Below are 14,508 nucleotides of genomic sequence, written 5' to 3'. Positions count from 1 at the left end.
CTGCTGGCACCGCTCTATGCACGGAGCTCTAGGAAGGGCCGCGGAGCTCCGCAGAGGCTCCGGCTGCGGGGAGCGCTCCTCCTGCTGCTCTTGCTCCTGCTGGAACCTGCTCTGCCTGCCGGGACGCTGTGCTGAAAGATCAGCTAAAGGGAGCAGCACAGATTTCCCAATTCTTCAAATGCTGCGTTGAGCTCGAGGCTTTTCTCTCAGGAATCGGAACATGAAGTTTTTTGTCAGCAAGACAACTGTCTTTTTGAAGAGACACCCTCTATAATACCACTTCAAAATGCCTGCAGGTATTGGGTCCTGCTGATTGGGTTTTTAAGAAGAGATTTCTCTAAGTGAAGGGTATTAACCCAAAGGATATGAACAGTTAACACAGGCATATGCTTTTCTTTCTGGTGTAGTTCTCTTAGTTATATTTTTAGCAAACCAGTGTGTGCTGGCTGATGAGACTATAATAGCTATGGCAGTTACTGAACTGTCAGCACAGAACTGGGAATAAATACCCCAGAAAATATCTGCTCCATCTGCATCATGCTGAAAGCTTTTCTTTTAGTAGGTTCAAAAAGGAAAGAGGGATCTTTTAATAAAGAAAGAAAACATGAGGTACAGCCAACTGAGAATGGGGAATTGACATGTCAGAGTTTTAGTTAAGACTGAGGTCTAGTTAAGACTAAGACTGGAATTAAGTGTAGATCAGACCATTCTTTAGAGAGAGCAGAACAGGGTCCATCTGCTCTTTTGGGATTGTTTTGGGGTTTGGGAGAAATGAGGAATGTGAGAAACTTAGTGTTGCCTTCTCATTTAAGTCTTCCATTCCAGTGTCTCAGTTCTGTGCAGTCAGATTGGTCACCTGCACACAGCACACCCACATACAAACAGAGCACTCCCAGTGTCTGGTGCTTTATTTTTGTCAAAGCATGAAGAATACAGACTGATTATGTTCCATGCAATTTATGTAACAGTGCTGCATATAGAATTGTTTAGGCTCTTGCATAGAGAGGCTAAAAATCCTTATTCTGCACTTTGTGCAGGTTTGTGACTTAGGTGAGCATGATGGAAGAGACACATACCGTTACCTAAGGCATGTTTATGTACTTTAAATGTGCTTTTCGTCCAGAGACCTTCAATGACACAATTTAACAGAAGTCAAAGTTGTGGTGCTGAGTCTGGCCTTTAGTTTTGCTCAGATTGCCAGCCCAGCTGTGAGTGGGAAAGTCTTTCAGTGATGGGGGAAAATATTGTCCAGGGCAGAAAATGAATGGCTCAGTGTTTCTTTAAGCTTGAAAAGATATTCTGAAATGCAAAGAAGATTTCCTTAATAATGTTTCTGTGTGCATTGCAGTTTGGGTCCCATAATGTGATAAAGCTGTTTCTCTGAAGAGGCTGAGTGGCATTTGGCTTGAGGTTCTTTGTTAATGAACTTGTCTGAATTGTTCCTCTATTATTCAGCAAAGCTTCTGAGAGGTGCTCAGATGTGATGATCTTCTTCCTCCTCAGGTGGATACAAGTTTGCAGAATGGTTTTGCCCCTGGCATGAAGCTGGAAGTCGCTGTCAAGTCTGACCAGAACACCTACTGGGTTGCCACCATCATCACCACGTGCGGGCAGCTGCTGCTGCTGCGCTACGACGGCTACGGCGAGGACCGCAAGGCCGACTTCTGGTGCGACATCCTGACTGCTGACCTGCACCCCATCGGCTGGTGTCAGCAGAACAAGAAGATTCTCAAAGTGCCTGAAGGTACCAGCTGTGTGTGCAGGCACAGGGAGCACACCAAGAGGTGCTGTTGGCCTGTGTCAGCCGGGCAGGCAGGCTGTGTGGGTGCTGTGGTGTGCAGGGGCTGTTGCTGGGGGGACAAGCTGAGGTTATGTGCTATGTTTTCCTGAAATCCCGTGACAGAGGCTTGTGGTTATCTTAATCATCACCACCAAAATCTACTGCTTTGACATTTCCTTTAAGTTTTATTTTGTTTTATTTCTTTGTTTTAAGTTGTTACTGGTGTGTGGCAGATTCTCTTGAATTAGGCAGTTCAAGGTTGTGGTAACTATCTTGTGTCTGAATAATCTTTATCTGGCAGGAAAAATCACTGTCTTTCTCTTTCACTGTTTGCTTAGGTATCAAGGACAAGATACCTGACCAGGAGGAGTTCCTTCAGCAGGTGCTGAAGGGGGCCTGCAGTGCCCCTGCTAACCTGCTGGAGGGGGTAAGTGCTGCAAAGGGCTGCATACTGGCTTTTGTCTTGGCTTTGCCCTTCATCATTAAGGGGACCTTATTTGAATTGTCAGTTCAATTCCCTTTTTAAGTTTAGGGAGCACTGTAATATGCTGTTGACCCTAGAGTTCCACTCTCTAGTGTTTCCTATTTACAGTATTTAATTTTTATAGTGTTGTCCTGAAACATATCTGTTGCTGCAGGTTTGGGTTGTTCATTAATCCTGGCAAAAGAAAGACCTTTTTCAGCTCCCTAGGGTTTCAGTCTTCTTCCTGTTTTGTTCCTCCTCCATACAGCTCTAAGAAAATAATGCTTTATTTATCTGGCTTTCATGTTGTCGCCTTTCTCAATTAACTCCTTTCACTTTGAATTGTTTGTTTGGGAATTTTTTACTAACAGTCATATTGTTTCACTTAATTACATCTTTGCAAGTGAAGAACCAATTTTTTTATCCCCTGCTCTGCACTTAAAACAATATCTGCACCTTGTATCAGTGTCTGGTTGTAAAGCACAGAACATAATGGTTTTTGGAAAATGCCTTTGACACCTTCATTACAGCTAACAGTTCTGTCTGTATGTTTCTGTCTAGTCATCTTTGTATGCTGGATGACTCAGTTGTAGAAAGAGGTTATTCATGTTTCCTTCAAACCTGGAATACATAAATGATAATGTCTCTGGAAATGATAATGAGGACTTTAGTGAAATGTGTGACTGTGTCTACAGGCAGTGCAGGAAGTCTGACATAAACACCAGCAATTCTGAACGTTGTCACTTCTGGCTTGTGTTAGGAAGGGACATGGAGTTCTGTGCTTCTGCCCTCATACTTTATTTATGCAGACAGAATGTGTGTAAGGAGGTGGAAGTATGGCATTTGTTTTGTTCTCTTGTACAGAATAATTTGTATTCTTTCTGTAGCTTCACAGAGGGAAAAATCCACTGGATCTCATCGCGCCCGGCTCCCGCCTGGAGCTGCAGAACCCCCGGGACTCCCTGGAAGCCTGGATCGTCACCGTGGTGGACAACGTCGGTGGGAGGCTCAAGCTGCGCTATGAGGGCCTGGAGGACTTGGACAAATTTGACCAGTGGCTCTTCTATTTGGACCCTTTCCTTCACCAAGTGGGTTGGGCAGCTCAGCATGGATACAGCCTGCAGCCACCTTCAGGTACTTGGAAACACAGATCTTGTATGTGGTGATCAGAGGGCAGAGGCTGCTGCTTTAGTGCTCTGAGTTGTCCTTCTGGGTGCACGTGGTGCTCACATAATCTGTGTGATCTGACAAGTCCTGTACCTAATGAAATGTAGGTGAAGGCACAAATGGTCCTACAAGACTTTTCACCCACTTATTCTAAATGCTTTTTGGCTTGTCAAAACTTTCCTCCTGTGTGTGCAAAGGAAAGAAGTGAGAAAGGGATTGCCATCATGATTTCAGTTATTTTTGGTATGTTTGTTTTCCTGGGGTGTAAAAAGTCTTATGGTTTTGGAGTACTGCTTAGCAGGAGCTTTTGCAGCTCAAGCCTACTAGACTGATTTAGATACCATTTAAAAATATGAAAATCTTAAAAGAAGGAACAAGTGTGTGGAAGCAGAGGCAAAGGTGGACGCATCTTTGAGGCATGTCCATGTCAGGGTAGGTCATCAGAGAAGGGGGGCAAAAAGTGACAGAAACACCAAGGGATGGCTTGTGAGCTTGCCAGTAGCATGTTTCCTGATGAGGGGAAACCTTGGGATAAAGAATTTGGCAGTTTAGAGGGGCACAAATCAAACTTGATTGCTATGTATTCTGAGAGAAAAGAAGAAAAATGACTACTCACTCTTTCCTTCTTTTTCCTCAAGCCATTAGGTCCTTGAGGAGTGAAGCAGATTGGCAAGAGATCCTGAAGAAGGTGAAAGAGGAGGAAGAGGAGTCATCTGTTCCTACAGATCTTTTTAAGGTAGTTTAATGCTGTGGATGATACCATGGAAATGCTATATTCCTGAGCAATGATTCAGGGAAGTCAGCCACCCAGAATTCTTTCCTTGTTTTGTTTTGTTGGTTTTTAAAATTTATTCCCTTTTTCTCCCTGGTTTAAAAATGTATTTATAAGGGAAAATAATCATACTGGTATCAATTCTTGGTAAGTTAGACAATGCACCCATGACAGTTATGTGAGTCATTAGTTGTCTTGGTTCACATGTTTTAGTCCTTCAGGTTCTTAGTCCATTTTTGTCAGCTTTGTTTGGACCCATAAATAGAAGTAGAGGTGCTGTTGCTCTTGAATTTGTTGGTTGAGGTACAGAGATATGGGTAATTCTGGAGCAGGAGCCCTGTTCTGCAGGTTTCTGTTAGACTGGAAATGGAGGCCTGTATAGTTTCATTTAGTGTAGCTCATGAGGGGTGCTAAAGGTTACAGGGAAAAACCTCCAAACATTTATATCGACCTTTGAGACCCCTCTGTATTATCAAATCTTGCTTCTGTGTGGAGAATGGCAGAGGAAGAAGTCACAGGGACTCAATTCCCTAAAACTCATCAAAAACTGTCAGTCTCAGGGCATCATTTGGCTTGTTATTCAGGGAAGTTGCTGGTACTGAGACATGCTGATTTCTTGGAATGAACTGATAAAAGCTCCTTAAAAACTCATCCTCTTCAGTTAATATATGTGAGGTATGTCTCTTTTTTGATGGAGGACGGCAAGTAATCAGAGCCACACATCATTTTCCAGGATAAACCTGTGATTGGAGTGCACTCATTCTCTGAAGGCATGAAGCTGGAAGCTGTGGACCCAATGGCTCCCTTTGTTATCTCTCCTGCTACAGTTCTCAAGGTACCAGAGTTCTTAAACCAGTCCTGCTGAGATTCACTTCTACTGCTACTTCTGTTCTTAAGTGCTCAGGGAGTTCTCATTAACTGCTTATCTTAAAATCTTGAGCTAGTTTCCAAATGAAGTATTTTGTATGTCTCCCTCAGGGGACAGGCTGCCTGATCAAACAGCTGCTGGTGCTGAAGCCACTGGATTTCAATGGAGGGGAAAAGTTCCATAAAGATACAAGCTCAAAATATCAAATGATGAAAATTGTCAAACCCATATTTTTAAAATAGGGTATATACCCTCACAATCTGAGTATCCACCTTGAGATAGTTTTTTTGGGTTTTGATTTTGTGAAGGTTATGTCATTACTGTGACATAACCTTACATTACACGTGACATTTAGATGGCCTGATTTCCAAACGAGAGGTTTCAAAGTTGAAATGAAAACTCTCCAACATGATCAGGCATTCCTTTTCTTGCTATTTGCTTGTCCTCCTTCTATTTGCTTCAGGAGTGTAGTGGTTTTATATGTGACAGTCCATCCTGGTATGCAGTTCAGCCTTGTTGAAATAAGCAGTTTGTTATAGAATAGTAGGAAGACCACAGATGCTAATTTCTGTGCATTTTTCATGAGAAAATTCCCTAAAGCACTAGGTCACCTTATCTTTTAAGCGCTCAGACATTGTTTTATTATTCATATTTGTTATGTTTCTGGATAATGCAGATGAGTCTGCTGCTTTATGAAGCCCAAAGATTCTTTTATTTTTTCATAACCCTCCTGGTATTTCAGGGTAAAGGGTTTCCATCAGGCAATACTGCTGTTTAATAAAGTTATCAGAATCTGCATCTCACAAGAGCCCATGGTTCTCTTTTGGCTGATTGCAGGTGTTCAATGACAAATATTTCATGATAGAAATCGATGACTTGCGGGCGGAGCGCGCGAGCAGCCAGCGCTACGTTTGTCACCTCAACAGCGCCGGCATCTTCCCGGTGCAGTGGAGCCTGAAGAATGGGCTGCACCTCAGCCCTCCCCCAGGTATGTCTGTGCAGCCTCCTCCTGCTCACCTCTGCTCCCCACAGCTCCTGGCAAAGCCATGGACAGAGCAGCACAGCAAAGATCAGTGTTGTGTTTGCGTTGCCCCCAGACGAAGGGAGGAATGATGAATCTGACTCCGTGTTCTCAGAAGGCTCTTTTATTATTTTATTATACTATATTATATTAAAGAATACTAAACTATACTATACTAAAGAATACAGAGAGGATACTTACAGAATGCTAAAAAGATAATAATGAAAACTTGTGACACTCTCCAGAGTTTGGCACTGACTGGCCCATGAGACAAAACAACTCACCAGAAGCCAATGAAACAATCACCTGTGGGTAAACAATCTCCAACCACATTCCAAAGGAGCAAAACACAGGAGAAGCAAATGAGATAATAATTGTTTTCCTTTTTCTCTGAGGCTTCTCAGCTTCCCAGGAGAAAAATCCTAGGTGAAGGGGATTTTTCAGAAAATATGAATATGACAATCCAGCTCTGAAAATCAGGAGGTTTGAGTTTGGGGAACTGAGGTTTCCAGGGCATGAGCGTGGATTTGGGAGGATGAGAGAGGCTGAGGATGTCATGCATAACAGCCTGAATGCTGGAATGGTTGGAGTGAGTGTTCCAGGCCTGAAAGGAATGTTGATTTCAGACTTAATTTACATGCTATCAGAAGCCTGTAGTCATTTGCATTGGATTTTTGCTTTTGGTCAGAATGGAACATTGTTATCCAACATTTTGTAATATTTTTAGGCTATCTTATCACTCAGAAGTTAATGAACTATTTTTTTGACCAATGGCCTATCAGGCACTGTTGCAGATTGTTGAAACATTGCTTCAGGACATAAGGGAACAGGGTAGTCTTCCTGCACTGCTGAAATATTTATTCATTTTCTCAAACTAGAAATGTCGGTGGTACTGTAAAACCTGGTCCTCTGCTCTCTTACTTGGCACCTCACAATTCAGAGTTTTGTTTTGTTTCAGCTGCTCCTTACATCAGGGGAGCAGAGACTGTAGGATGTTTGTCTCCTGCCTTTGCTTGGATAAGGTGTGAAAAGTGACTCTGCCTCACCAACATTTCCTAGAATTTTGCATGTATAAAATGAAATCTCACTTTATAGGCATGTGAGTGGAGCTGACAAATATTTTAAGTTTCTGTTCTCATTTCCCTGGAGATGGTGGTCATTCTGAATTGTGTGAGGTCTCAAGAGCTCTACTGGCACTGGTAAAACTGAGAAAAATTAATTATTAAGTCTTTCTGTGGTTCAGCCCTTTCTGAGGAAGAGTCACAGAATAACTTAGGTTGGACTGGTGAGGTCTCTCCTCAAACCCTGGCTTCAGTTTTGGGCCTCTCACTTCAAGACAGACATTGAGGGACTGGAGCATGTCCAGGGAAGGGAATGGATCTGAGAAAGGGGCTGGAGCCCAAGTCCTGTGAGGAGCAGCTGAGGGAGCAGGGGGTACCTGGAGAAAAGGAGGCTCTGGGGGAAACTTTGGATTTCTTCAATTTATATTGTCATGTTAATGCTATATTCGTACATTGGGTTAAAAATTTTGTTTGATTTCTTAAACTGTTGTCACAGGTGTTCCTTTAAGGGGAGTGGAATAAGTGTAGCACTTGTGTCCTTGCTAATTTACTGCCAGCCTCAAACTGACATGGCAGCACACTTTTGGGCCCCATTCCCTTCAGTTATTTGCTTTTTGTTAGATCACAGGGAAGCCAAGTATTTCCCTCAAGAAGAATATAATTTTTCTTGGAAGGATTCTCTGTCTCCTGATGGCCTCCTTGTTAAGACACTTCCCTTCAGATGTCTGCAGATCTGCAGCTGTTATCAGACTTGATGAGGCTCTTGGCACATCTTACTGCTCTCTTTAATGGCTTAGCATTTAACATGTCTTTGAGAGAGCAGTGTGTTGATATTGTGCACATTTTGAATGCTCTGTTTTAAAAAAATAGCTTCAGAGCTGACACAAGAGCAGTTGCAGAAATCATTCCTGAATTTCATCTGTACTCTGTGAAACTGTTTAAGATGGGTGAAACTGTCAGGGGTGAAACTGCTTTCCCGTGTTTCAGTTGCTGCCCTTGTCTGCTTGGCAGATTCATGATTCAGGTTGGAGTGGTCTGCCCTCACATGGCTCCCTGAAGCCCTAAGTCAGCTCGCAAGCCTGAGTGACCCAAACAGATCTCAGTCCCTGTGTGTCAGGTGGGTTTGAAATGAGTCTCAGCTGTTAAACTCTAACCCTTGACTCTTTGCTGTCCTAGGTTACCCTGGGCAGGACTTCGACTGGGCCGACTACCTCAAACAGTGTGGGGCCGAGGCAGCTCCCCAGAGCTGCTTCCCTCTGGTAAGGTTCTCCTGCTGAAAATCTCCTCTGCTGCCTCAGTGACACCCTGATTCCAGGGAGAGGAACCTTTTTTGTTTCTTACTTTAATTTCTTTTCCAAGTAGAATAGAATGTTTGAGCTGGAAGAGACCTGCACTGATCAATTATCCAATCCAATGCCTCACCCTCTTCTGGGCTAAGCAAAAATTAAAATGCGTTGTTAAGGGTGTTGTCCAAACACTGCCAGGGATGGAGCTTTGAGCCCCTCTCTGGGAAGCCAGTTCCAGTGTTTGACCACCCTCTCAGTAAAGAGGTGCTGCCCAGTGTCCATCTGAAGCTGTCCTTGGAAGCTTTCCCACACATCCTGTCCCTGGAGATCAGCACCTCCCTCTGCTCATCCCCTCCTCTGGGAGCTGCAGGGAGCAGTGAGGTCACTCCTCATCCTCCTGTTCTCCAGACTGGACAAACCCAGAGTCCTGAGCTCTTCCTCACAGGGCATTCCCTCCAGCTTTTCACCAGCTTTGTTGCCCTCCTCTGGACACATTTGAGCACCTCAGCACCTTACCTGTGATAACTCAGAAGGCACAAGAGATAAGAGAGTATAACTGAAATAGTTGCGTGCCAGCTTCCTAGATAGGGAGGCAGTGGACCAAATGTTTCAGTTATGATAAAGCAGACTGAAAATAAGTGTTTGTTTTGTGAAATTGAGATGTGTAAGAGTCCATGGAAGAGACACAGAAGAGCATCAGTCATTGTCACTCCTGTAACTGTGGAAACAGAGCCTTTTAATAGACCTTATTTTCATTTACTAAGGGTACTCTTTCAATCTTCCATCCTTTCAGCTTGAAAAATTAATTCTATTGTATTAATCAATACAAAGTCATCTTAGATTAGTACCAAATAATCATTTTGCATTAACCAGTGCCTGAAGGACGTGCAAGATTTTGGGCTTTTGTTGGTTCAGTGACAATATTGCTGTCCCCCAAAGCACAATACCTTGTCAAGCAGGAAAGGGTACTATTAACACCTGCCTTCCAGTTCCATTTACCATACTTGGGCTATTGCAGTGCTTAGAGGGAGAAATTAGAATGAATAATTACCAGTTTTTGAAGACAGTGTTGCTGGCTATGAATTCTTGTTGCCCTTGTTCTGTCTTGTAAACTATAGCATCTTAGAGCAGGTCACTGAATTTATTATCCCTTTCTGAGAAGACTTGATCACTGGAGGCTAGTTCCAGAATTCATAATGTATTGATCCTGTAATTACATTGCAGAGTGACTCTGGGAAGAAGAGTCCTCTGTCTGGCTGGTACTTCTTATCTTTAATTCAAGAGCTCCAGAGCTGGATAAATACCTATTCTTATGTTTTAGGGATTTTTATAAATATATATAAATGCAAACTGTATTGGTGAATAAAGTAAGACCCTACTTATCCAAAAAATGTAAAATGAAAAGAAAGCTTCCTATTCTGCCTGCCGGAGCTCAGATGAGGCAGGAATGTTATTTGCATACGTAAAGTGGATTTCCAAGTTAACATGATAGAATACAGAACCTGGTCAGACTATTTGTCAGACTTATCACTCAGGTGGCAAGCAGCAGAGAATTTCTGATTGCTGAGAATGCACTCAATCCTTTCAGTGAGCCTGAGCATCCTTATTTTTTGAGGACAAATTTGCTAGGTCTGTAGAGCCTTTTGTAACTTAAATTTGTTGTAGTTCCTGATATATCTTACTTGTTTACAGTGTGCTAATTATCTGAAATCTCCTCTGTCTGAGTATCTCTCTGTGTTATTCAGGCTCTGAGGGCTTTGTGTTGCTCCTGTTCATGGATATTCATATCCTGTCCTGGATACACAGCTGGTGTCTTACTGAAATATTCTGGCTTTTTCCTAGTTAACTTCTGACCATGGATTTAAAGAGAACATGAAGCTTGAGGCTGTGAACCCAGTTGATCCTGAAGAAGTTTGCATTGCTACAGTCACCAAGTTAAAAGATTCATACCTCTGGCTTCAGCTGGAGGGTAAGCTGGTTTGGGGGGAGAGAGGAGTGCTTGCCCATCACTGCACTTGCTTGTAGTGCCATCCCCAAACCTGAGGAGTGTTTGGAGCAAACTGACTGTGTGTAGAACATGGGCAGCAAGGCACTGTTTGCTCAATGAAATCATAGTCAAAACCCACTTGCATTGTCTGTTCCAGTTTGCCTTGGCTGGCACTGCTTATTTAAGCCCAAAATGTCATTTGTGCATTGCAGTGTCAGTGCTGGGCTCATGCACCATGCAAAGTGCTGAGCAGGGCCTTGTGGAAAGCAGGGGCCTTGTGACAGTTTCACAGATGAGTGACTTGCATTCTGAGCAAGCCTTGGCCAGACCTAGGGAAGGAAAGTTTCTTCATTAAGGTAGAGTAAGCCTGTGTCAGCTGTTCTCCATTATAATCCCATTTCTTGATTGGAAGTACATCAGCATGCACTTGCTATGCACTGTGCATCTCTGCTGAACTGCGAGGGAAAATTCCCATCTCCAGCCTTTAGGAGGAAGTAAATAAGGTCAGGAAAGAATCTGGTCAGTAAAAGGGGATGAATAAATGATTGTTATTGTGTTCCAGATACACCATAAATCAAAGCAGCTTCACTAACAAACGTGCAGCAAGTGTTAACCAAATTAGAGGTTTTATGACTTATTTCAATTTTTCCTTTTCTGAATTGAACAGGCTCCAAGAAACCTGTCCCTGAGTGTATAGTGAGTGTGGAATCAATGAATATATTTCCAGTGGGTTGGTGTGAGACGAATGGATATCAGCTCAGGCCTCCTCGCAAAGCAATAGGTACCAGTTCTCTTCTGTTTGCTGTGCTGGGGTGGAGCTGGTGAGACCTGCCAGAGCAAATTGCTGCAGAATTACTGCTGGCCTGGCTGAGTTTGGAAACATTCATCATGCACAGAGGATCTGTGTGTTGCACAACTGTTCCCCTGGCTGTTGGGGCCAGTTGGAAGCCCTACAACTTCAAACCCCACAGTGCTGGCTTGAGGCCCCTGCACACTGTGAGGACAATCCACTGGGCATAACAAAGAAATCCTGTCTTTGTATGAACACCTCCCCTGCTCTGCATTTACCTCTGTCTGAGCTGTTCTTGCCATGTGTCTGGCCCTGATACTGATTTTATATGTGCACTTGTACAAATGTTAGTGCCACAACAAAGCAGTGTGGATTGTGTGCACATTTGGAGTCAAAATAAAGGAAACTGATTTTCTCAATGGGCCAGGTGGTGATGATCCCTAATGACAAAGTGCTGAAGAGTAAGCCCTACCTTTTTAACTACACTAGTAGGTAGAATAAGTGTCTTCTCTCAACTGGTTAGTGAGGCATGTTTATTAAAGTTTATTGGGGGTTGGAGAAACTGAAAAACTTCTTTAGTGTTCCTTAATAAGAAAATTTTTATATTGAAATGAGCTGTTATTTTCTGCAAGTCAAAGCAAGAGAAATTAATCCGCTTGCACTGCCAAGGAGAGATGAGGAAGAAGAGGGGGGATCCTAATTAGATAAAAGATGATTTGAAAAAAAAAATCCAGAAGTTCTGTTGTGGTCAAAGCATGAAATTGCTGAAGAGGCATAATGTTGCATTACCTTGTTTTACTTTACTACCTGGTTGTGAAAGCCAGAATTAGCAAGTGGACCCATCACTTAAATTACTTACTTGGTTGCAGCAGTGTTTTCTTGCATAGCAATTGGCTGAAGTCATTGGTATTTCTAACCAGCTGATTTCATTCCATTTGAAAGTTAAAGTGCTGAAGTTACTGTGCCAATGAAGTGACACATCGGGCCAAAGAACATAACCTTTGGGTGCTGCAAAAGAAAGCATGTAATTCCTTTTTTTGGCTGGTTATGGGGCTCTGATGCAAACAAAGAGGCACAGAAAGTAAAATTTCGTAGAAAACTGGGCATATGCATGCTTGATTTAAAGAATTTGTAATAGAAGTTGAAGTAAAGCTTCTGGTTCTCTTCAAATTACTTGTGCCGGGGTACCTCTCGTGCACCTGGGTCAGTTGTCTGACACTGCAGTGATGGGAACATAGATCCTTTTTGCTCTATAACTTAAAGAAATAAGTCCAATATATATATGTGTATATTTATATATATGTGTATATATATATATATATTAGTCTAGATGCTTCATTTGATTTCCTCTCATTTTTCTCTTTTTTTTTTCTTTCAGTAAACAAGCAGAAAAAAATTGCAGTAGTTCAACCAGAGAAACAGTAAGTAACAGGTTATTGGCTGTTGTTTTTTGTTGAGTTTTTTCTCTTTATTTTTCAACTGGAAAATATGCTGTGTTAGGGAAGATGTAGATTTGCAAAAGTGCTGTACTGAGGGTTGAGAGATTCCACACTCCATTTGTGTTAATGCTGGTAGATTCTGCTGATGTTCAGAAAGACCTTTTGCACTACAGTAAGAGGAGATAGAAAGCCTGGAATTTTTTGTAATTGCTCCTTCCCAGATTAAATTTGGCCCAAAGCAGGCAGAAAAAAAGAGTTCTGCTGCTATCTACAATGAGTCCAGAAACTGTGTCATGCACGTGGAGCTCAGTCTCGTGAGGCTGCTCAGAAATGCTCCATGGAATGCTCACAGTTGGCTTTATTGACTCTTACAGTTTTACAAACACCAGAGCTGTCAGTAGTCCTGCCAGTGTTTGCATTGCTCCTAAAACACTGAGCAGACTGTTCCCCCATGTTTTGCAATTGGGATCCTTACCAGAGTACTGGAGTAATTTTGGTTGTATTTTGTTTCAAATCCAGCTTTTTCAGAATGCATAAGGCGAGGGTGCACTGCCTGTGCTGTGAAATGTGAAGTTGGGAGGAGTCAGGGGATGCAAACTCCTGTGGGTAGCTTTGGGAGGTGTCTGTCACCATGGTGGCCCATGGACTTCGAGCAAGGAAGGATTGCTGCTGGCTGTAGCAGGACAGAGGTCCTTTCCAAATGGAATTTGGTAGTTTCTGTATGTCATTGTGAAACAGGGGAGGTATAAAAATCAGGTTAATAAGGCTGGAGCTGAGGAAAAAAAGTGTTGTGGTGCTTTAGTAACAGAGAGGTGACTGTTATGACTATCTGTCTGTTTTCCCAACCTCCTCCTTTCAATTTCAGAATTTTATCTTCAAGGACAGTTCACGATGGACTAAAGAACCAAGAGCTGAACTCTTCTGACTCAGGTATTGATCACAGAGATCAGGCTAACAAAGGCAATATCCTGTAAGAGTTCACCTGCTCAGTCCTGTTAGGAGAAGGAAGGGGAGGAAAGGGTTTGGAGATTTTCATCCCTTGATGATTTTTTGAACTTCAGAAATGAATGAAACAAACAAAAATCTGCAGTTACTTGTGTTCTGCATTTCATATGTGCATTAAGCCTGGAAATCAGATTCTTACACCAGAACATTGCCCATCCAGCAGAGGATATGTGAAGCTGAATGTGCACTGTGACCTTCTGTTGTCACCTGTTCAGTTTGATAAAGTGGGAGAAGCAGGTGTGCTGTATCTGTGCTCAGAGTTGTTGGATTCTGGCTTTGGGAAGCAGATCTCTCTGGTTTTATTGTTAACTTCATCATGGTGATAAACAAAACCAATTCAAACAGCAAACTGCTTTGTGTGCCAGATGGCAAAATCTAATAATTTTCTCAACTGTTGCAAGAAGGAATGTGATGAATAAGTACATCTGCTGGTGAAAGTCACACAGATCCATCCATTTGGCAACACTGTGCCTCCTCCTCTGCTGTTTTCTGTACAGTGAAGTGCACATCTGAAGCTTCCCTGAAAGCGAGATAAAAATGATGTGTCCTTGTTTATCATTTTAATTGGCTTTTAATAGAGTCATAATGTAAATTTGACTTCATTTATTTATCTGCCAGTTTTCAACTGCTGAATTTAAGGTCTTTAAGTGGTAGTGTTGCTCAGCCAAGAAAAACTAGAACACTGCTGGGTAAAACAATATTGGTTTTGTACATAATTGTATTGCAATATATATTAATACTTGAATTTTGAGCAATGCTGAACCATTAAATAGATTCAGAGAGCTTGATGTCACTTCATCAAAGGTCAGTTTATCAGTTGCTGAATCTTTTGTTTGCTAATCAAAGGAAAAGGATTTAAAAATGCAAAG

The 14,508-nt window shown here is 42.4% G+C and overlaps 1 protein-coding gene across 2 annotated transcripts in view; it reads left to right on the top strand.

Annotated features, from left to right (window-relative positions):
- SFMBT1 (Scm like with four mbt domains 1) overlaps positions 1–14,508 on the top strand; it is a 79,991-nt gene that overhangs the window by 56,125 nt on the left and 9,358 nt on the right. For both annotated transcript variants that reach the window (XM_054280946.1, XM_054280945.1), the window contains 11 exons: positions 1,504–1,744; positions 2,119–2,207; positions 3,131–3,377; positions 4,049–4,146; positions 4,916–5,017; positions 5,888–6,038; positions 8,309–8,391; positions 10,261–10,387; positions 11,073–11,186; positions 12,574–12,616; positions 13,500–13,564. In XM_054280946.1, coding sequence (XP_054136921.1) covers positions 1,504–1,744; positions 2,119–2,207; positions 3,131–3,377; positions 4,049–4,146; positions 4,916–5,017; positions 5,888–6,038; positions 8,309–8,391; positions 10,261–10,387; positions 11,073–11,186; positions 12,574–12,616; positions 13,500–13,564 — 1,360 coding nt within the window. The remainder of the gene's footprint in view (positions 1–1,503; positions 1,745–2,118; positions 2,208–3,130; positions 3,378–4,048; positions 4,147–4,915; positions 5,018–5,887; positions 6,039–8,308; positions 8,392–10,260; positions 10,388–11,072; positions 11,187–12,573; positions 12,617–13,499; positions 13,565–14,508) is intronic.

The sequence above is a fragment of the Melozone crissalis genome, unplaced genomic scaffold (genome assembly GCF_028551555.1).
Source record: "Melozone crissalis strain CALT ecotype California unplaced genomic scaffold, PUWL_Pcris_2 ptg000029l_1, whole genome shotgun sequence".
Taxonomy (NCBI): domain Eukaryota; kingdom Metazoa; phylum Chordata; class Aves; order Passeriformes; family Passerellidae; genus Melozone; species Melozone crissalis.
This window is presented reverse-complemented; position numbering and strand designations above follow the sequence as displayed.